Raw genomic sequence first — 24,458 nt, 5'->3', positions numbered from 1 at the left:
GGATCTCTCGATACTCGATTGTTGAATCGTTGTTAAATGCCCTTAATCGATATAAAACGTTGCTGAGATAGGGATCTCTCGATACTCGATTGTTTCTCTCGATACTCGATTGTTGAATCGTTGTTAAATGCCCTTAATCGATATAAAACGTTGCTGAGATAGGGATCTCTCGACACACGATTGTTGAATCGTGGTTAAATGCCCTTAATCGATATAAAACGTTGCTGAGATAGGGATCTCTCGATACTCGATTGTTGAATCGTTGTTAAAAGCCCTTAATCGATATGACACGTTGCTGACATAGGGATCTCTCAGTCAGAGTAATTCGATATACTCCCCACCCGCCGGGCTTAGCAGCTTGCGCGTAGACTTCCATGCAGGGGGGGGGGGGGGTTTAAATTGGATAATTTTCCGCGCGACCCCCGACCCCGGTTAATTCGGATGAATTTATTTCGCCTCAGTTTACTTCAAGGCTTCCCGATGAACTTGCGTCCCTCCGGTTAGCTAAGCGCCGGGATTTTGAGGCCTCGGCTAATCGAGAGATCCTGGAGAGCGGCTTTTAAAGTAGAGTAAAAAGTCACATGTTAGAAACGGCAAATTAACATTTTGATGAGTTCATTCAGGATCAGTCTAGCTATGAACTAGACGTTGCCAAATATCTAGTCTTGGTATATTTTGTTAATAGAAAACCGAGCAACATTCTGATTAGAAATGATGCGAGTATATTCTTTGTGATATAGGGTAGCTTCTAGTGTACTAGAATTTTAGAGGCAGGTTGAAATAAAAAAGCGCTCCCTATCGGCTGAGCGCTTGAAAGTTGAAATGACTAGTTTCTTTCCCGGATTTCATTAACAGCCAAGTCGGGAAAATCCAAATAATCGTATTCTAACATTTCCATGGCCATCGAGACCCTTAAGTCTGTCTCCGAACTGGGATAAAGTTCTCGCGGTGATCGAGTACTCTGCTTCGTGGACCTTGTTCACGCAATCGGCGGTGACTGGCCCGCGCAGTTCCCACGATCATACTTGATGATTGTTTTAATTCAACGATGAACACAGAGGAAGTTCCTCGACTGCTTTCCTCCTTTGATAAGTATCAGCATGATACAACAACAAATTTTCAGATCCTTGCAAAGTTAAGTGAAGAGTCACGCTTTGTAGTGTGGTTTCCTTCCCCGCGTCTCTGGAGGAAATACAATTTCCATTTCCGACGATGCATAAGGAAAATCGCGAGATTTTCAATCTGCATAGGGTGGGTTTACACCAAAGTGAGCCTCCTTTGTTGTCAGTAAAAATGCCGTATGAATATTCAATGTTGACGAATTTCGTCTGATAAAGTATTTATTTTTGAGAAAAGTTATTCATATTTGTCTTTGAAATTTTTAGATGCTTCACTATAATGTGATGTTAGTGGTTAGTATTATCAATGTGTAAAGTCTTGATTTTCCGCTTTGATGGAAAATAATTGAAGGAAATGACGGTATTCTTAAACCCTCTCATCCTATAATTTATGAAACTATTCTGGGGTTTGAAATTCATAATACCACAGAAATTAAGAAAGTTATCATAATCTTTGAGAACATAGTTTATTCGATAAAATACTGGGTATAAATAATGATTCTACTAGTAATATCAGACAAGTTTCGTCAGTATAACTGCAAATACATTTCCTTGGAACATTGGAAGGAAAATATTTACGAGTTTTTGGTAATTCGTAATTTATCAAAAGAAATTTGGCGACGCTTGAAGGTTCATACGGCTTTTTCCGAAGGACGACAAAATTATTGCCAATCTATGCCCGTCGGTTAATATTTTCATCCTCATTCAACTCAGTGAAAATGAAACCATACACATTTCTGTGATAAAAAAGGACGCCGTACGATCATTCGAAGGATGTCACATTTCTTCTTAAAACAAAAACAATTTCCCTAAAATTTAGGGATACTTATCTCCAGGGCCGGATTTACCCACTTGCCGCCCATGGGCCGCTTGTATTTTGCCGCTCCCTTCTCATTCGTTTTGAAACATCAATAAAAAAACCATCAAATGAACGTGCCAGCGGAGGAGGGGTGCACAAGACGCGTTTACTCGTGTTGGACACATTTTTTGCGAAAGCCCTGTCAACACTACTAGCAAAAGTTCACGGAACTTTGTGCGAAAGTTAAGTTTCGTAAACCTATCTCTGTGTGGACAAGGCCTTCCATTCATAAGAAATGAACGAAAAAATTATGAAAGAACACACATAAATGTGGTTTAATGATTTTAACTTCCGCCGCCGCGCCGCGCTGACCGCACCGTGTTTGACGCAATGCGTGAAGTATTCACGCAGTCTTGTAGGCGCTATCCGTTTTACGCTGACCGCAATGACCGCACTTTGTTTGATGCAATGCGTGAAGTATTCGTGCAGTCTTGTAGGCGCTAATATGTGTTACATGCCGATCGCCACGCCGATGAGGGCTTCTCCTTTTCATCTCAAGTCCTCATCATCATTTCTCTCTAAGTCGCGCCGTTCCGGGCCAACTTGCGTGTTTTAACTATTTGGTTTCTCTCTTGACTTGAATAATTAAAGGCGCTGTCTCTTGAATCTCTGAAAGATGACAACATTGGAAATTATTAAACTCTCAGGAAATGAGAGATTTTATCGCCTTCTCTCGTTTGTAATTTTTTTTTCTAAATCTGATTTTTTTATACCTACAAAAAAAAAAAAAAATGCAAAATTTGCCGCCCCCTATAGATTTGCCGCCATCGGCCCATGTGGCCACCCCCTTAATCCGGCCCTGCTTATCCCCGGGTTTTTGAAGAAATTGAGTCCCTGTTCCATCTACTGTAACATTTTTCGTAGAAATATAATAATGAATTCGTTGAAAAAACAATATTTAACGGGGGAGATATGAATACATTACAGACTTTTATCGTTAAGCAAAGAGTGCAAACAGGTCATGCGGATAAGGTGGAACGCGATGAAAGAAAATTTTGAGACAATTTTAGTGAAATTTCATAAGGCTCTGAACTTCATATTTTTCCAAGGACACAAACGCTGCAAAAAGGAATGATTCTGGCATTTTTGGAACATAGAAAATAAAATATATACAATAGCTATATATGTTTACTTGTATCAGAGCAATATAATCTGGAAGTTTTTATTCCGTGAGAACGTTTGTATTAAAAAATTTACAAGAGTAACAAATTTACATTCGCAACGTATTTTCAAATACACTTTCGAATTTCTGAAATTTATTGAAATATTATACACGTGAAATTTTGAGATTTTATTTTTCATGAAAAATATCCATTCTGTTTTTGGACCCTAGCAGCGGAATTATATACATCAAAAGTCAAATATAATCAAGAAATTAAGCAAGAACTCAATAGTGCTTCCTGAGGGGTAAAACTGCCTACCACTTGGTAACCACGAATTTCAACAATTTGCCTCGAATGAAAACACATTAGTGTTTCAAATTCACGTTAATGGAACGCGCTCGACCTTAAACGGAGTCCTAAATCGTGTCTCAAATCAATTAGCAAAACATTCTCTCGACATAAAGCGCTCCTCTGAGTGACCAAAGGCGCGCACATTTAAGCTAGAGCCTTCATTTACTTGCTGGCGGTGTTAGCATTTTCCTTTGAACACCACCTCTCTGGGCAAAAACCGCGGATAATCATGGAGATTTTGTCGCAGTTGTGTGGTTTCGGCTTAGTGTGGCTGAGCATGATTGCATGCGTCTTGTCGCATTGCGGTTTAACGCCAAACCGATCATGTCTCCTCGACGAGCCGCTATTTCATCCGCTGCCATATCGCTACCCAAAAAATCAATCTATTTTTATGAAAGCGTATATTGTTGCTCTCCAAGAAAAATTTCGTGAAAAACAGGAGGGTTATGCTCTTCATTAAGTTCAAAAAGAATAAACTTGTCAAATTTACAAACATTCAAAGTCTTTGCTTCCATTTGGCAGCATGTTTGATGTAGTGCAATTTGCATCACACATAGAAGTCGACCAGAGTCCAGTCCGACAGTCGGGTTGTCATATTTTGTGGTTAATTCAGGAATTTTGTGAAGCAATCGATGCAACACTGGTGATTTTTAACACCAAGTGACATTTGTCGGCTTCCTCAAAGGACAAGAAGGAGCAAGCGTGCAAATTATCGAGGCTGTGACCCAGCACCTTGTCGGGTCGTGGAATTTTTAATTGACATTTGATTGGTATCGCTTAAGCCGAGCCAAGCCTTTAGACAAGGCTTGCAGCCTTGCAGCCTTTCCTTTCGGAATGCTCACTTTGCTTGACATACGGGTGACTTATCGGCCTATTGCGTGGACATACTTGTGGACGTCATCTACTCTAGATAAAATATACAAAAAGGTCGTGAGGTGAACCTATTGAGATTCAGTCCTGATGTAGAAATGAGCTGTGTTTCTTTGACAGCGTTACCAAGATTCATTGGACAATTTATTTTTTTACAAAAGAAATGGATGTGTGACAACAACTCAAAAACTCAACAAAAATAGCTCCTCTGAAAAATCTACATTGTAAAAATGAAGGTTCTTTTTTATGTAGACGGTTACAAAGGCAGGTAAATAATGTATTGTCTCTCCTTTTGTGTAAGCTTATCAGGAGATGGTTTATTTTAAGTTACGTATGTTCACTTTGGCTGGTTATTTTGTAAATGATCTCGTCGTTTAATTCAAGTTTTTGTCTTTTTAACTCTTACTATAAATAACTTCTTCACCCATTAATCCCTTCCAAGACCGCAGTATCCTCTAAATATAACGCCTAAGAAAACGATAATTTTTTTTTTATTTTTTCGCCTTTGATTTAAAGTAAGTCATAATCCAAAATGTAACATCCCTCGTTGGTGTTCTAAATGAAGTTAAGTCAAAGCAAAATGTGGCAGCTTGGTTTAGATTTAAACGATCATTTTAAGAGGGAACTCGTAAATTTAGTATCCATCTACAAAGTCATTTATGGAGTATAAAGGAATGTCTATTTTGAAGCGATTAAGGAGGAAAATGAGTTGAGGCGCCTTGAAAAACTCATTTTTCGCAATGCGAGGAGTTTCTGCGTTATTTCATTCGGGTCTGCGTGGCTTACGCCGCGCTCTTTTGTTATCCCACACATTCAGCGAGTGTTCAGAGCTAATCCTTTTTTTAAGCCTCTATTATAGCTCATTTTTTAGTACGAGTTAATTAAGAACTCTCTTCAAGCTGTACAGGGTATTTCGGGGGATCAGGGAGGGCTTTTGGGAAAGCTGTTCACGGATGACCGCATGAATCCTCCTCTTGCAAAATGCAAGAAGACAAGATTTTCTGTGACGGCTTGAACTTTCCGGAAAATGTTCACCAATTTTCATGAATTTTAGCGAATTCTGTTATCATTTTTTGATCTGTTATTTTTCCCTTTGGACACCCCCCTCCCCCCGGGACCTTGCTTTTCTGAAACAAAAGTGATCATTGTTTAGTAAAGAGACCTTGGCTTGAGACCACAAAATGTTCAGTAGTGCGATTTTGATGAAGCTTTCTTGAAAAATAGTAATTTGATATATTTATGGAAAATTCTCTCTACGATCCTTATGCCGGAATCACACGCTGAATTTGGCAGCTGAATATGGGAGTCAACAGTCATCGCTCAACAGCTGAAATTTCGCAAATTCGAGTTATTTTCATCCAGATGTGTATCAAAACTGTTCGAGTAGTTCAGGCAAATCCGACATTATCCGATGGTTGCTGAGAATCGTTGCTGAATTTTGCGCGACACGCGCAACATTCAGGAATCGGGCCGATGACTTCCAAATTCAAGTCACATTCCAGCTCCCACACTTAGTGTGTGATTGCGGCATAAGGTATAATTTGTGAGATGTAAAGTTCATTTTTGTGCCAGTAGAGGACGTATATAATTGCATTCGAACACTGTTGTGCCCTTGCCGTGCAATGCCAAAAAACGACAAACTCAATGTTGACAAACTCAACAACGAACTCGAGGTTTCCGGAACCGAAAAAGTTCGGTGTTCATGTACTGCCATGCTTAGGAAAACGCTGTATGAACTTTTAGGCGTTGCCAAATAGCCTTTAATAAAACCCCGATCCCTTGGTAAACTTATGAATATTTTTCTTCTAAATTCTTAGATACTATTATCCGCAATGCTTCACTTAAAGTTCTTGAAAATTTTGAGGAAAAATATTCTTAACTAACTAACTAATTAACTAACACAAGTCGCTCTTACAGCGCTTCTGTGCGCTCTGTGAAACCCAACCGCCACTGATAGCGATCCTGCCAGAGCGCCTCCGGCAGATCGCATCTCCTCATTTCCTGCCTTATTCCCTCAACCCACGATTTGGCAGGGCGTCCTCTACGCTTTCTGCCAGAGGGGGCCCAATCCAGAAACCTTCTTAGGCAACCTATCATCTGACATCCGTTCCACATGGCCATACCAGACAACTTGTCTTGTGACAATATCATGCGCTATGTTGTTTTCGACGCCCAGAATTTCACCTATCCTCTCATTCCGAACGTGATCCTTTCTCGACACTCCGGCCGATATTCTTAGCTATAAAATGAACGTTTTATGGAAGGAAATATCAACTCTCGAATGTTCATACGAGGTTTTTCCTTGGCACGACAGAGTAGGAACAGGAGGTCAGCCCTGCCGTGCTAAGGAAGAACGCCGTATGAACATTCGAGCGTTGCCAACTTTCCTCCGATAAAATGTTCATTTTTGAGAAAAGTTATCAATATTTTTCCTTGAAATTTTTAGACTATTCAGATCAAATTACGAAGGAAATTCCCTGAAAAGTTGAACGAAAAATGTTTATAAATATTCCCGAAAATTTGTGATTTATCCAAGGAAATTTGGCAACACCTGAAGGCTCATACGGCGTTTTTTCTTAGCACGGCAGAGCCCTTGTGATATATTTTTTCCTCTCCGTAATCGTGCTGTCTTTTTTGTGTTGCAGAATGCGTCGTACGGGAAGAAAGTAGGCGGAGTGTGGTACACGGCGCCAGTGGTGGGGGCTTCGCACGGGCAGGGATGGAATAAAACGCCGACGATGAGCAGGAAGCAGTCCCTTGTCGACTCGGAGCTCCCACCGCCGACGGGTGGCCCCCCTGGGAAGCCCGGCTCCGGCCGCGTCATCCGCATCATCAACAACATGGACCACACTGTTCAGGTAAGAATCTCCTCATTGACGAGCATGAGTTCGAACTAGAGTACCTATATTGAGAGAGTATGGCCACTGGAGTTACCACCTCTGATTGGCTCAGCCATCTTAGGCTGAATGGAGCCCTTAGGACCCAAAAATGGCGGACGCCATAAAGTTAATGTATGCAAAATGATTCAAAATGTAGTTATCTTTGCTTATCGTAACGAGAACTTTACCCAAATGCACTATTGCGACTTTTGTACATATTTTTAAGGCTAATCGTGTGCAATTTTTGAGAAAAACGATCTTAGATGTAGTAAGGTTGGCAGCAAGTGCGGTTGGTGATAACCGTCAAAAGTTGGCAATGACCCCCCTCCCATCCTCAAAAACCAAAACAAAGCACCGCCATTTTTGGGTCCTAAGCCTCTCCATGGGACCCAGTGGCCATACTCTCTTAATATTCTAGTTCGAACTATCTAGAGTCCCTTTATACTGAGAGTCAAGACAACACCCCCTCATGGAGTCACAAACGGGAATAAAAATTACACAAATTGACAGTTTTTCGTAATCTTTGATAGGTTCATTCTCAAATTCCTTTCTCCGTTCCTTCTCTCATTCCGTTTGTTCCTTGTCGAACCCGTAATTCCTCGGTCCATTCCAGATTATAATCTTTGCAATTGGTGAAAATGTAATCTTTATTCCCGTTTGTGACACTGTGGAGGCCTAAAATACGGTAGCCAATCAGAAATGGATTCACATTGGCTTGACTCTCAGTATAAAGGGACTCTAGAACTATCCAAGCCGCTATGGACCGGGGACCTGCGGGCTGATTGTTGGAATTGATAGACGAAGCTATAGACAAAGGAGACAAAAGGGGTATGGAAGGATTCTGTCGGTGGAAGCGGGTGGGGGCAATGGACAGAGCAGATAGATAATCGACTAACAAACGACAATACACGAGAGACCCAATAGTTAGTCCATTATTTTCTCCCTGAGTCTAAAGAACCAACCATTTAAACCCCTATGAGGAGAGTACCCCCATTTACCCTTGGAGTTCCATTCCCCTATGTCTTCTTTATCTACAGCTTTGTCTATCAATTTCAAATATCAGCCCGCTGAAGCCGTCATAGAAAGAAACACTCGGTTATACGTACTGATTTCGGTTCAAAAGACTAGCCCTTCATCCGCTGCACCAACTTCTTTAGACCAAATTTTGTTGGTCCTTCCGCCGTATTTAGATAAACTTAGGACAAGTCTTGACTGCACTTAGGTTCGGTTTAGCGCTTCTGATTGGCCGGTGGTGCGGTTTGGATTCACGATGGATGCTGCAACTTTATGAATTTAAACAGGAAACTTACCTGAAACAAAGAAATAATTTCATACATTATACAACAATGTTCCTCACAATTTTGTGTTTTGGACCTTTGAACAAGGAACAATTTAACCCTTAAATGCCCAAGCCAGGTCAAATTGACCCAAAGCTTGCTAAAAACACGCCCCCTTCGAGTTGTATGAGATCGATACATACGAGCTTCAGATGTAGGTCTTCAAAGACATCCAAAAAAATCAGACATCAATTAGGAAAAAAGAGAAAAAAAAATGAGTGTCAACACAGCCAAAAATAGAATAAGAGACGTATCAAGCCTCTTTCTTTAACTTTTCTCCTCAATCTGAGTGACTTTCCATTGGTAGCAGAGAACAGAGCATTGCGAGTTCACACCGCGTGCCATTACGCCTTCAATTTTGTAGACGCATTACGGACATCAACCAAGCACGAATAATTGTATCTCTGCGCCGTCATCAACTCGTGTCCTCCCGCTTGCTCTTTTTTATGTTGTGTTGGATCCGTTTGTCGTAATGCGTTTTGCATTAGAATATGAGTTTCCTCATCAAAATTTTTCGTTGAACATGATCTGTACAGCGAATATTAAAGAAATTACCTCCTAACCAAGATATAAACATTTTTCGATGGATAAATTCATACTTTCCGTTAATGAAACGAACCATACTCCACTTCAGTTGCACACTAGGTGTTATTAAGACGGTCTTTGCAGCATCAAAATATGAAAAGCTGAATATTGGCTCTTTGGCTCAGCTACTGCATTTTGTTTACACTTAGAACAGCGCAAGGGGGAAAGTAATACTGCTCAATTAAGAATCATGCCCAAACCGTTGTAGCAAACGCTTTGAATCACGTTCTCTTATTTTTCTTGTGAGCGAGAAACTTAAAATTTTAGTACCAATGCTGAATAAAAACATTAATACCTTGATCGGTAGAAAGGCTTAGTAATTTGCATCTTACAAATCGTGTTCTACGTGAAATTTTGAAGAGGAAACGTGTTTTAACTCTCTTGCGCGGAAACCTGTTGAACTGGAGAGAGAAAGCTATCAGATTTGAATTTTAACTAAGCGGCTTTGTGACATGACACAAATGAGCTGTTATTTTGCTAATCCAAAATGACCATAAAAATTTATGAGAGTGACCATGAACCCACAATGCCTGACAGTTTAGAATAGCATTAAACGCAACCACGCTACAATTTGATTGTATCTGTTGCTCAGGAACTGAGTCGCCCACTCTGAGAAATATTTCAAAAAGTCTTCCAATTTCGCCTTCTTGATGTTTTAAAAAATTAATGAGGGTAAAAGAAGTAACGTAAACTTCTGACTTGAGTCACGCTTCCTCCATTTCAATGGATAGTCTGAGCTTCTGCCCTTACTCTCTTTTCTCCCGACTCCATCACATACGGCAAGTAATTTAATATAACTTCCCCGAGAAAGAAAGCCAAGAAATCGGTAAATATCAATTTCAAACAACGTCTATTTAAACAGCCGTAAAGTGGAAGGATCCGACGGAAAACTTTTAGCCAACCATGGAAAGTTTGATGTTTCTTTCGTCATAATTCTACGAGCAAACTAATGAGACCACTTTTAAACATCCATGTTTCGTATCAATAAGGATAAAAGCTTTTGAAATTTCCAAATCATATCCTTTACCTCTATCATTGACTCGCTTTACTGTGAACCCTAGCACCTCCATCGCTATGAAGTTTTAAAGAGCTTTGATTCGTCTCACGTGAATGCCAATTGACCCGAATCGTGCTTTTTATATTTATATCAAAATCTAATTGATAACAATGGTACGTATAAATATTTGTTCATCTTAAATCCGATTTAATCGTGATTTACAACACAGAAGACTCGCTCACTATCATGGGGTGTTCATTACGACGGGGCGGGAAATTCGAAAATTTTAAGTACGATACATATAAGATCAATTAGAAACAGAAACTATTTTTCTTCGCATCAATCAGGGTTGAAATTGGTTCGAATTTACACGAGGATGAAAACTTCAGATTACGCAGGACACCCAAGTTTTCGATTTAGGTAACCGAGGCTCTTATTACTCAAAGGAGCCAAATTTTGGTTCCGGTAACAATAGTCCCTGTTACATAGGTTGTCCCAAAAGTACTGCACGTTTTTTTATTTTGGCCGAACGGAAGCAGATATCAAAATGCGGTTTGTGTAGTCTTAAAAACCAAGCAATTACCGATAAAACAAGACAAATTTGAGCTCTTTAAGTCAAAAAAAGACCAAGTTACAGTGTTTTGAAAATGACTTGTAGAGGTGACCCCTCTAGGATTTTTAGCTTCTTTTCTGGAAAAAAACAAAGATTTGATTAATCAAAAATTCTACAGAGCAATCGTCGCGGTCGAATGAAGTTGGCAACATGGTATCAGCCCGGACCTCACACCCTGCGATTTTTGGTTATTCCCTACGTTGAAAAAGGGCTTAAGAGGCAGGAACTCCATCAACGAGATAAAAAGAGCTGTTGAAACTTTCTAAAAGAACATCAGGCAAGAAGAATTCGGAAAAACATGTTTGAAGAAGTGGATAGAACGGTTGCGGCGCTGTGTGGCAAGTGATGGAAGGTATTTTGAGAGGGTAACTAGTGTACAGTCGTCCGGTGAAGAAAAGTAAATGCTAGTAATCTTGGTAAGATTCTGTAAAATTGCTTAATAAAATCACTTGAATCTTTAATTCTTTGTTTTTTTCCAGAAAAGAAGCTAAAAATCGTGTCGGGGTCACCTCTACAAGTCATTTTCAAAACACTGTAACTTGGTCACTTTTTGACCTAGAGAGCTCGGATTTGTCTTGTTCTATCGGTATTGCTCGGTCTTTAAGACTGCACAGCCCGAATTTGATATCTGCTACCGTTCGTCCAAAAAAAAAAAAAAAAAAAAAACACGTGCAATACTTTTGGGACAACCTATGTAGTTACAGGAAGGCTCGTATTTTTTTACTGAAAATGTAAACAGAGTATCGAGAGACGTATGTTTGGATCCCATGTTGTATTAAGAAACTAAAATATATAGCTTGACCACAATATCACCTATCTGCAAAGGGAAACTAATGGCGCTTAGGTTGTTTTCCAAATGGATCAGTTCGATATTGCAAATTGCAGTCAATTCGATACTCCGTTTACGATTATATTAATGAAAAAGGAGCGGCGTCTCTAAATTTTCTACCCTCAACATTCGCTCGCATCGATGTTTCTTTTGGATTGTGGAAACAATGCTTATGATGTAATATTTATAGCATTCATCATTCACCATTGGGCGAATCATATGCTCAACAAGTTGTTTATCAATCAGTATCGAGGCAAAAACAGTGTTCATCTCCAAACTTAACTTTATTGTTACTCGATTACGTGAGTGAAATCGTTCGTGAAGGGTCTCTAAAAACACTATCTCTGTTAGATGTCGTATCCGACCCCACCACGTCAATTCGACCACGTTAAGTCTCAGTTCACATTGAAACCATTAAACAGCGATATATTCAACGACACGACCACTAAATCAGCCCTCTGAACACAGAACTTTTTTTCTTCGCATCGATCAGAGATTAAAAGGGTTTTTTTAAACGTGCCGCTGGGGGCAGCGACGAGAGGAGAAAGGGTTCATGGTTCTGACAGACAAGTATTTGTGGCCGCCCGCAAAATTCCGAGGGCACGGATGCCAGTCCCTTCGCAATCGTAAATCCACGAGTAGAAGGGCATAACGCCAAATCCTTACGAGCCGTGGGAAAAAATGGGTTATACGGACGATGGGGTTCAGCTAAAAGTGTAGTTATGTCCTTTTTCCAGGTGAGCGACAAAATGACCGAGGAAACAAAAGGGAGCCCTGAAACCTTGTTTCCCGCGCCGAAGAAAGCGAAACCGAAGCGATCGGGGGACCCGTGATTTTGCCGGGAGAAAAATGGGCCCGATTTATTTCTACATTTCACGCGTAATCTAGCTGCCCGGACCGAAATGACGGAAAAAGTGTTTCCGCTCAGCGACCCGGCCCGCGACGCATTTTCCGCGGCGACGAGGAAACATTTGTACCAAGGAGAAACAACGTATGGGCATTCGAATGTTGCCAAATTTCTCTCGAGAATATATTATGTCTGAAGAAAACTACGCATATCTGCTCTGGAATTCTCGGGCACTTTTGATCGAGTGAAAAGTAAAATTCTGTGAGAGATGTGAGAAAAATAAACGCAAATTCTCGGTGAGTTCGTATTTTAACGAATGAGATTTGGCAACGTTTGGAGGCCCATAAGGCGTTTTTTCTTTGTTCGGCAGTGTGGCGCTTAGGTTTTTATCGGTTTATCCGCGATCGGTTTCACTTAGGATCCTTCACTCGTCGTGGAGTACTTATACTCATCTGCTTGGGTCCCTGTCGCTCCTATTCCTGTAGAGGCGAATTTCATATCAAGGTTGGGATACACTTTTCTATTTCAATTCGTCCTTGGAAAATGAGTGTGAATACGCATTAACTTCGCAAATTGAACGACGAGGTAGATAAAATGCAGATAGAGGCCGAGACTACTGGAATTCCAGTAGCGTCTTCAGTTTAAAAAAAGCTCTTCAATGCTCAATCACTTGATAAAATAAGAATTATTCATGTTTCAGTGCCGAGTTTTGCTGAACTTACGCACGATGCAGCCTTTTGAGGAGGTTTTAGAGGATTTAGGACAAGTTTTGAAGATGAATGGTGCCAAGCGAATGTATACTGTTTCCGGTCAAGAGGTAATTTTTTCACTATATGTCTATCTAAATAAATAACAATTCGCAAACAACCTTTGTCAAATGCATGATTTAGTAATCAAAGTTCCCTCTTATTATTATTTTTTTAAAAATTTTTGAGCAAATTACACTAGCGCTATATTTTTTGAAAATTTAAAAAAAAGTATTCTTAACTTTCGTCAACTTTCGTCAGTTTGACTTTTCGACTTTTTTAACTCATAATTGATGTAAATTCAAACCCATAAATTTTATACACGAATCAGCGACGTGCCTTATCAGCACACTGCGGTGGATTTCACTGCTTGTTTTTTCTTCTCAGCACAGGGGTAAAGTCCACGCCAAATAAGTTTACGCACTCTTATACTGCGACAGAGGATCCGCCATCTTGCTTTACATCAAAAAGTGACGTGAGATGATCTTCTGTCGCAATCTAGGAGTGCACGGAGAAAAAAACCTCATGCGTGGGACCCGAAGTTTAGGTCATATGGATCTCTGAAGTTTTCGGATTGAGCATCTGAACACTGTAGGTCTAAGTGTCGAGGTTCGAATCACACATCTGAAACTTCAGTTCTTACATCTGAAGTACCTCAGATGTGAGATCCAAAGTTTTCGGAAGTTTTCCGGATGTGAGAACAGAAGTACTTCAGATGTAAGAACTGAAGTTTCAGATGTGTGATCCAAACCTCAGCAGCTTGACCTTAAGTGTTTGGATGCTCAATCCGAAAACTTCAGACATCCATACGACCTAAACTTCGGGTCCCACGCACGAAGTTTTTTTCTCCGTGTGCGAAAACTTATTTGGCGTGGATCTAACAAGTGTTTGTGTTTCAGGTGCGGAGTTTCTCGCAGCTGCGGAACGAGTTCTCGGACGTGGACACGTTCTATCTGGGCGGGGACCGAGGCGGGGGCGGTGGAGGCGGCGGAGGTCTGCGGTCGCCGGTGATGCGGAGGTCGCGCTCGCGGGGGGCCTTGGCGGCAGCCCCGGTCCTCGTCGAGCCCTCCGGCGGTCCCTCCACCCGCCAACGCCGCGCCCGCAGCAAGAGCAGGCCCAGGGTCCTCTACGACCCCGAACCCACCGTCGTTAGGGCCAATTCAGGTTAGTCCCACCCCTAATATACGGCAAAAGAAAATATCTTGGATCTGGGGCCCGGACTCTAAAAGAGTTTCACACGAATAAGTATTCTGTGAATCGGATTTTTTTTTTGCTTAAATCAAAGGGAAATCGGCATTAATTAGGCTTGGCCCTCGATCCAAGCGAGAATTTAATTGAATCAAGAGCATTATTTCTTTCAAATTTTCCAAGAGTCTGGAGTTGGTTCTCGATTCAAGCGAAAATGCAGTTGAATCAAGAGAATTACCTCTTGTCAAATTTTTCATGAGTCTGGACGCTGGATCCAGGAGACATGCTTTCCAGTGTGCACAATGATGCTTGCAAAATGATGATTTTATTCAAACAAACTCTGAGAACGATACAATGTTTCAGCAGCAACATTTTTTTAAAATGCGAAAAATACTAGAACATCTCCAAAATGACTTTGAGCCGTTAAATGAGTTCAGAGTTCGGTTTTATCTAGCTTCTTTCTCAGTCAGAGGCCTGAAGCCTGATTGTTGAAATTTTGTGTAAGTCGACCGGATACGACAAGATAAAGCGAACGAGACAAGATGAAAGCAGGGATTAAGTTATAAGATTGGTCAATTTTATCATTTACCCTCATTGTCGTGCCCATCTCAGGCGATGTCGACGACAAACTATCGGCAACTCAAAAGGTGCCTACAGTTTCTCGCCGATTTCCCATGACAAACAAAACGAATGATGAAGCTGACCAATCACTTAACTTCATGTCTGTCTTTCTTTGTTTTATCCTCATCCGCTGCATTTTGTCTTATTCTGTCGACAAACACGAACTTTTATTTACAAAAAAACAATTGGGAATGTGTATTTGATTTATTTAATAAGCCCTTCGATCAAACATCTAATGTTTCAATCGAAAGAATCTATATTTTCCATGAATATATTGCAAATAAAGCCAAGCAGAACTTGTACGAGTAATTGAGCGGCGTGGAGGACAAAGCGCATATGTGCAGTTGTTGCTATTTCAAGAAATAATTGTTTGAAGATTCAACAATATATGGGGTTTTACGACAGAAAGGAAGTTTTAAGTCCATTTTTGATGCTTTAAAGTTGGATTTCAGCAGTAAATGTTTAACAAAATAAACTTTCAAGCTTGTTTTAGATGAATTCATGAATATCTTATTATTTTCAAAAACTATACATGCACTTTTGCGCCTTGTCCTCCAAATCCCTGAATTCTCTAATGGTCATCGGTGCATGTAACTCATCAGAGGTAATGATGGGAGGGTTTCCCCGCCGCAGAAAAAGATCATTCCATAAAGGTCGGTTGCTCACACGGGAAAGCAGTTTTTGCGAGATTGAGCACGTGTAATATAGCTGACCTTTTCATGAACTTTTTCCTCGCGCAGCACACTAGCATCTCCCCGTCGAGTTCCCGAGGAAACGGCGGGAATCTCAAAGCGTAACGAGGATTCGTATCATGTCTCGGGATAATATATTTCAATTACTCCCATGAAAAGAGCATGATTGCTGGTCTCAAACCACTGCTTTTGTTCGCGGCGAACAAGAACAAGAGGAAAGAAACTCGCATTCCCGGAATTCGCTGCTTTCAGATATTTAAATTCCTCAGGAACCGCGGGCCCCCCTCCCTCCGCACTCGACACGAAAAACAACAAATCAATTTACATATGAGGAAATGTAAGCTCGTGAAATCGAGCGAGAGTGCGGGGGGGTCTGGTTTCATCTCGTTCACATTCTTCATCTCGTAAAAGATGCCAAATCCATCTTGAAAAGCGACAAGGTCCGTGGAACGGTGTCTCATCTATCAAAAAATAGGAAATTTAGTGACTGGTATCCTGGTTTCTGGTTCTCTCGCGGAAGGGAAGGAAATATGAAAACTTTTGGATACAGACCTGTGGGCTGATTATTGAAATTGGTAGACAAAGCTATAGACAAAGAAGACATAGGGGGTATGGATCGATCCTATTGGTTGAAATGTATGGTTCTTATAGACTAAGGGAGAAAATGATGGACTAGCTGTCGCATTTCTCGTGGGTTGCCGTTAGTTAGTCTACTACCTACTGCCTTTGTCCATTGCAACCACCAGCTTCCACCAACAGGCTCCCCCCATATTCCTTTTGTCATCTTTGTCTATATCTTTGTCTATCAATTTCAATAATCGGCCCTCCGTACTGCCGTGCCAAGGAAAAACGCCGTATGAGCCTTCGTCGGTTGTCAATAATTTTCTTCGATGAAACACGAATTCTCAGGAAAACTTGTGGATATTTTCCGATCAATATTTCACAGAATTTTGATCGTAATTAGATCTATATCAATTGAAAATTTCAAGAGAAAATGACCATAGCTCTCCTTAAAAATAAACATTTTATTGGAGGAAATTTGGCAACTCTCGAGTGTTTATACGACAATTTTCCCTAGCACGACAGTGTAAACGTATGAACCTTCTGCACTTACAAGTATGCCACATTCTACATTGAGACGATGATGATTTGGTCAATTCTGAACCATGAGAGATAGTTTTGGCCCAGATCAAAAGATTGTAATTTGACATTTAAAATGAGGTCATTATCATGTCCCAAGAACGCTTGGTTTTAATAGAGCCATGTTTGTGCTAATGGCTTGTTTGATTTATTTTCAGATTATACTTTACTGGAAGTTCTGAAGGAAGAACCGCTGAGGGTAACAATACAGGGAATGCGGCGAACATTCTATCCACCATTACACCACGCTCCTGCGGACAACACACCACCCGAAAAACGGCTTCTTCTCGACTGGGTGTATCCTTTACGAAAATTTCCGATGAAAAAAGATGCAAAGCTGTCCCGAAGTTTTGCATCTTTCTCCTCCTTATTTTTAAAAAAATTAGTATTTGCAGGTTTAATTGTTTGTAGACGGTCATCAAAGGGGAACTCGATGACAGTGTTCTCTAAATCGTGCGTCTTCATTTTCATAATGAAGTGCCTAGAATAGTAAATAGTTTTTGTTTTTTGTCGCATTATTGTTAGTTTTAAAGGAAAACGATCGCATAAGTCCAACGGAGAATAATATATAGTTGAGAGTTTTGGTAAAAATGGGGGAGCGTCAATTCCATGAGACAAAATTCACTAAAACTCTCTGCACCTCTTTGGTGTAATAGGACTTAATTATCTTTCGGGGAATTCCCACCTTGTTATACCTGAACCGGATAAACCTCTATATTTGCCTCAGCTAAAGGCTCTTAGATTTTTCCTGTGTACGACAAATATATGTATCTTGATTTATTTTGCGAGGAAAGATCTGTACTTTTAAAGGATGCCTGTCATTCTTAATGCGTTCAATTTCGTATAATACTGTGCAACACCTCTGTTGTGAAATAGTTGCTTCAGGCGCCGCCGCACGGCGGGCGGGCGGCCAGCACGAAACGCGCATTGGCGCCTACAAACCTAAGTGGATACTTCAAGCATTGTGCAATGCGTGAAGTATCCACTTAGGTTTGTAGGCGCCAGTGAGCCTCTCGCGCTTGGCAGCACGCCGCTCCGCTCTGTTTGGCTTTAATATTTATACTCGCATAGTCAGCGTTTTTGAACTCATAATTTTGAAATGTTAGCACACTCTGCATTGATTATTCTCATTTAAATTGATGGGAAAATAATATGTATAAATTTATCAAAGGATAATAATATAATGTGTGTTTTTTAAATATTGGTGGTTCCGTGTCAAATTTAATGATTTCCAAAGCACTTTAATTTTTTATTTTACATTTGGTGCTTTTATTGTGCTGCAGCGAGGTGTACGCGCAACGAAACGCTCAAAATTTGACGGATTTGACTATAAAAGATCGATGTACAAATGGGTTGAAACTAAATATTGCGTGCTTCTTGGTTTTTTTTCCTCTTTTATTCATTTTTGCAGGTTCTGTCGGCACAACTACGGCTCATTGAAATTAATGACGCTTGGAAAAGGTTTTACAAATATTTGTCACGTTTTAAAAATATAAATGTTTTCAAAATGAAGTAATAATTTCGTAAAGAAGAAATAAAAAAAAAATAAAAAAAGTACCTATACATATATAAGGTATATTGTACATTCAATATTTTAAGGATAGAAATAAAATCAAATATTCACCAATGACAATTCAAAAAGATGATTCAAAAGGAGAAAGTAATAACATTTCATTGAGAAAATGAGCAACCATAACAACACCTCCTTCTCTCTCAATTTCTCATTTCTATAGTGTCAATAAATTTTACATACCGACTAAAATATAACGCTTGGACCAAGTCACTGTTGCTTATTTTACGTGTGGGCGTAAACTACTGTACAAAAAAGGTGCGCGGACAAAAAGTCGTTGACAAAATGTCCTGAAACCGTTCTTGAGACTCTGTCTGGGTGGTTTCACGATAACTGGAATAGTTTTGTCGCCGTAACAGACAACACATTTTTCGGTCATATTTTTAGCAGAAATGATAATCACTTGAAATGTTCGCAATTATCTTCAAAGGGTTGCGTATTATATCGCATTTCTAATGGTTCATTGCTTTACTCCTCAATTAATGTTATGTGAATTCCGAAAATGCGCTGTCTGTTACGCGGTCAAAAGTCAGCGTAACAGACGGCACATTTTCGGCCATTTATATACTAAAATTGAAATAATATTGAAATAATTGAAATAAATCTTTGGAAAGCGTTATAACACGTAACCCTGTGTAGATTAATGCAAGAAAAAAAATCGAGTGATTATAATTACTACTGAAACATGACCGAAAAATGAGTTGTCTGTTACGGCGACAAAACTATTCCAGTTATCGTGAAACCACCCGTCTGTTGCGAATATTCCTTGACGTCCGGGGTTCAGATACGGGTACCGCGGCGTGGACACACGGCGGAATCTATGGGTGCTGCCGACAGGGGAGTTGCTGTTCTGGGTGGCTGCCGTGGCAGTGCTGTACGACCGGGACGAGGAACAGCAGCGGCACTACATCGGGCACACGGAGGACATCCAGTGTCTGGATCTCCACCCCTCTCGGGAAATGGTCGCCTCCGGCCAGCGCGCCGGCCGCACCCGCAAGACCCAGGCTCACATCCGCATCTGGAGCACCGAGAGCCTTCTCACCCTCTACGTCTTCGGCATGGGCGAGTTCGAGATAGGTATGACCCTCATTCCCATGGAGATCATCTGTGCATCCTAGTTTGTCTATGGATGGACCTGCAACCTGATTATTGAAATTTTGTGTTTGTCGACCGATAAGACAAGATTAAGGAGAACTAAGTTATGTGATCGGTCAGCTTCATCCTTCGTCTTCTTTGTTATGGTGGTAGAGGATGTAACTAACGAGACGCTTAAGGCATCCCTTCATTGAGTTGCCGATACAATTGTGTCAAATCCTCTTCAGATCCATCCTTAATTGGCACGACAAGACGCAAAACTCTGAGCACATCACATGAATCCAATCTGCTTAATTTTGTCTTATTTGGTTGAGAAACACAAAATGTCAACAATCATCAGGCCACTGGACCGGACCCTTAACGCAATGTTAGGGGATCCTTACTTTTTCTAGTTCTTTCCTCTTCTTCATATTTAATTTCTTTTTTATGGAGCTTCAGAGTTTGTTCAGCAATTAGTGATTTCATCGTGTTTTTCGTTTAATTTTACAGAGGAGGGCGTACCGAAATTTGCAAATTCCTACGACACGCATGTGCTCCACTCTCTAGGACTCTAGAAATCTCTTGCCTCGGACATCTGAAAATCTGATACCGACCCAACTCCCTTCACTAAAAAATTGCATTAAACTGCAATTGGATTTCATTTTGTACAAAGGAACCAGGAGCATTGCAATGTGCGAAGATTAAGCAGCTTCTTTTTTCTTGGAAGAAAAACCTGATTATCTATAAACAGATTTTGCTTCTCTTGCTGAAAATTGTAAATTCAGGACAAAAATTACCAACTAAATTTCATACGTTTTCAGACTTTCAATAGTTATATTGCAATGGATGAAGTTGCACAGTCTTAGCAACATTGCAATGCTCCTGGTTCCTTTTTGCAAAGTGCAATCCAATTATTCAAGGTGCTTGCTGCTCGCAAAGCAGACTACAATATTACTGTGATGCGTTACAGGAGTATCAGCGGTGGCGTTTTCGCAGCTGAACGGCGGTAGCTACGTGCTGGCGGTGGACGGGGGCCGAGAGCGGATCCTGTCGGTGTGGCAGTGGCAATGGGGGCACCTCCTGGGCAAGGTGGCCACCCTCCAGGAGGACGTCTCCGGCGCAGCCTTCCACCCCCTCGACGACAATCTCATGATCACCCACGGCAAAGGCCACCTCACCTTCTGGACGCGCCGCAAAGACGGATTCTTCGAGAGGACCGACATCATCAAAGCGGTTAGTACGTCAAATTGCGCCCTATTTGGACCGAGTTTATCAGAAAGGAACCAACCCACATGTTTGAAAAAATTGAGTTGAGAATGTTTTTGAGTTCCACTAGATGTTCATTTTCTTCTGTGAAAATCTGAGAATCGGAAAAGAGAAATTAGTAGAAAATGGAGGTCAAATTTTATTCTTTGCATAGAGCCTTATGTGGGTGTAAAACTTCAAAACTCTGTTTTTCTCAGTTTCAACTTAATGTGGGTTGGTTCCGTTCTGATGACTTCAGTCCATTTATAACTCTTCCTAAATCAGCTGTCCCTCAAGATTTACGTTTTGACTTAAGGCGATTTTTAACTCAATATCATGAATAAGACAGCTTGAACGAACATCGAGTAAATTCAATATCTTATATTCGTCGTTTCCCGAACAAAGGATCGTAACTTCATTCCACGGTTGCAAAATTGACTCGAATAATTTGTCTTTTTTCAAGAATGTGCTTGTGCCGGTTTTGTTAAAAAAATTTCTGATATTAACGTAAGATCAGAAGAAAAATCAGTGGAATTTACGGTTAGAAAAACATATCAGACTTAAAGTAAAAATGCACTATTCGAGTCACGTAACCGCACGTACGATTCCTGCAACCAAACTGCGTCTAAAATTCGGTCTTGTTTGAAAGTTTTTTTTAACATGAATCGAGCTATGTATATGAACCTAAAACATGATTACATTAGGCCAAGAGTACAGCCAATAGCAGTATTCTCGTTCTGATGACTTCAATTTGATCGAGTAACTTTCAAAACTGCGCTCAACGATTGGGTACATTGACCTTAAAAGCATTGAGATTAATCCATGTTACCATTGAGTTTACCTTCACAGCATCAGACCTTTTTTGCTGAAGTTGTTAACTTTTCAAGCAGTGAAACTTGAAGGACGATTATAAGCCCTACCGTAACGTTAGAGCAAAAATTTACCGCGATCCTCTTGGCTGCAGCCTCTATTTTGCCATGCTGCAGAAAAACGTATCATGTACAGTCGGGCGTTGCCAAATTTCTTTTGATGATACATACATTTTCTGAGAAACTCGTGGATATTTCTGGTTAAAATTGTCCATTATTTTCTTTCTAATTTAATTTAGGCAATCTGCAAATTTTCAGCGAAAATTAATAGTTATAACTTTATACAAGAATAAAGATGCTTCCGGAGGAAATTTAGCCGTAGGTATTTGAATTTGTTTACGTCGTTTTGACTTAGCGCGGCAAAACTCTCCGTCCCTTAACCAGGATCGATTTCCCTCACGCGACGGGGCCTCAGGGTCTGCGGCGGCGGTGCGCCTGAAAAAAACGGCAATGAAAAATGATGCGAGTAAAAACGTGTATGCAATTTTGGCGCCCACATAAGGGTCGAGTCATTAATCTTAAAATTACAACGTTACACCTCAGCCCCGATGATATATTTAAATGTCACGCTCTTAAATTCTTCGTGTTACCGGCATTACGGTGGTGCCAAATTTCCCAAACAACTTTGCGGGTTATGTAATCTTCCTGACTGTTTTTTTGTACATTTTTCGACTTCATATCTGATACGCCGACTACACTTGGACGTTTACACGAACAAATGAGTTTAATTAATCCAAACTATGAAAATTGTTCACAAAGGTAGGATTCAACCCTCCCACCCCCCTCATACGGATAAAATTTGAATTTTCCAAAATAAACATCGAATGAACTTCCTGAAATTATACGGTTTTTTTTATCTACATTCGGCTTTTTGAAGAAAACCCGATGTATTTTTAACAAAAGACTCGACGAGAGATAATGTATTTTAAAGGCCTCGTGCTAACAATCTAAGCATCGCAAGCGGATGAGGCAATAGCTAAATTCGGAACTTCTTTTCGCTGAATGATGATTGATGAGCAACTTGTTGAGTTTAAAATCGAATAAAATTCGCTACGTAATGACTGATGAATTTTTGGGTGAGCACTTCGGTCAACTCCTAGATCATATGTCATCATTTGGCAAATCTTAGCGTTGACTTTCAAAAGTAACTTTAACACTAGGTATAAGATAGAGATGCAGAGTCTCTAAAATATATTGCCCCTGTACTGTCCGCGTCTCAGAGATTGTGAACTATATATTTTGTTGTAAAATTCACACGTTCACTGATAATTATAGGGGCCTTCCCCCTACCTTGAAATTAGATAAAATTACACCACCGTTCGATAAATTAAACCTCGAATTTCTTATGAGTCTAATTCATACGTCTCTCAACGTTTAAGTGTGTTTATTTGAAGTGTGTTGTTAAGTCGGCAACGCTTTCAACTTCTGGCTCGATCATAAAAAGCTTGTGGTACATGTGACATAATAAGCCGTTCAGGCGATCTTACAAAGCAAACGCCATTTTCAACATTTCAAAATAAAACCTCACCTCAAGCCTTCTTTTGACACCATTTTCAGATCTAGATCGATGGATAAGTTTCATTTTCCGCTACTTTCACGATTTTCTGAACAATTTTTTTAAGGTTTAACTCAGATTTAAATTTTTTTCAGAGAGTCGAACTTTTGAACTTTTCAATGCTGGTTCGATGTTAACAGTTTAAAAGGAAAATAATCTTGAGGGAGAGGAACAATTTAAAATGTAATCCATTCATCCGAGGCTCAAAATTGTCGAAACAAAATGCAATTTTGCATTCTATTGTTTCAGAAATAAACAGCTGTGAATGATAGCTTAATTGTGACACATTTTATTTACGTCCCTTCATTTGTCTAACACATTTGCAACTTTGCGCGTTGCAACATAGTCGTCTTTTTTAGAACATAAAATTAAACTGAATTTTTCACGATTCTTCTTCGGCATTGTAGATACTGTTTCCTGTGGAAAACTCCACTTTCGGTCTTGACCGTGACCAAAAGTACTATATTCTTGAAACATTAGCCTCTAGACTTTTTTCATGGACAGTCTCTTTTCCTGATTAATGTTGCTTAATGAATATCATTCGAACTCTTTACCCGTTCCACCTTTCTCGCGGATAGGATTCGATTAAAAGAAACCTTGAACAGACTCTTAAGTCCCGGCAAGTGTTACAAAACTCACGAGTGAGGACGAAAACATGGTGAGCTAATAAAACGGATTTTTCATCAAGGAAGAGGTGTGTGATTGCTGTACTGACGCGGTATTGTTAGGATAGGAATCATTAATTACAGGAATCGAATTTTAATTAAAGAATGAACGCGCTCTGATCAGCCGGCCGAGGGAAACTTGACACCTGAATTCCCCCTCTTCCTCATACCATTATTCCTTCCGCTCAGCCCCGATCCACATTTCCCACTCCAATAAAAGAAGGACGTAAAAGCGCAAAGAAGATTTACACCTGGCTGTGGCGATTACAAACCTACTTGAGGGGCTTGGAGGATAAGGCGCATAAGTGCAGTTTTTGCTATTTCGAGAAATACGTGTTTGAAGTTTCGAAATTACATGGATCCTTGTGGCGGAAAGAAAGTTCAAACTGACTTTTTGATGCTTGAAAATTGGAATTTGGGAACGAATTTTCACAGAGTATGCATTATGACTAGTTTTACTGGAAATAATTAATATCTCAATTTTTCTTTTAAAAACTGCATTTATGCGCTTTGTCCTCCAAGCCTCTCACTTCATCAAATGCATTGATCGCGAAAAGTGATGATCGATACTGTGGACGCTTGATTATTTGAGATCGTATTATGAATATATTAAGAGGTCACTCCTGAAATTTGTAACGTTTTAAGTGGTGGATGGGAAGCTCTTTTGAGAATCCGAAGGGAAATATTTGGACCGCGTTTAATAGA

The 24,458-nt window shown here is 40.2% G+C and overlaps 1 protein-coding gene across 3 annotated transcripts in view; it reads left to right on the top strand.

The window, feature by feature from the left end:
* The window catches only part of DCX-EMAP (Doublecortin-domain-containing echinoderm-microtubule-associated protein), a 126,025-nt gene that overhangs the window by 58,750 nt on the left and 42,817 nt on the right, over positions 1 to 24,458 (top strand). For all 3 annotated transcript variants that reach the window (XM_019051721.2, XM_072298149.1, XM_072298148.1), the window contains 6 exons: positions 6,947 to 7,159; positions 13,089 to 13,205; positions 14,034 to 14,298; positions 16,934 to 17,072; positions 19,130 to 19,422; positions 20,390 to 20,652. In XM_019051721.2, the coding sequence (XP_018907266.2) occupies positions 6,947 to 7,159; positions 13,089 to 13,205; positions 14,034 to 14,298; positions 16,934 to 17,072; positions 19,130 to 19,422; positions 20,390 to 20,652 (1,290 nt within the window). The remainder of the gene's footprint in view (positions 1 to 6,946; positions 7,160 to 13,088; positions 13,206 to 14,033; positions 14,299 to 16,933; positions 17,073 to 19,129; positions 19,423 to 20,389; positions 20,653 to 24,458) is intronic.

This window comes from Bemisia tabaci, chromosome 3 (assembly GCF_918797505.1).
Source record: "Bemisia tabaci chromosome 3, PGI_BMITA_v3".
Classification (NCBI taxonomy): domain Eukaryota; kingdom Metazoa; phylum Arthropoda; class Insecta; order Hemiptera; family Aleyrodidae; genus Bemisia; species Bemisia tabaci.
The sequence above is the reverse complement of the archived record's forward strand: the minus strand, read 5'-3'. Positions and strand labels throughout refer to the sequence as shown.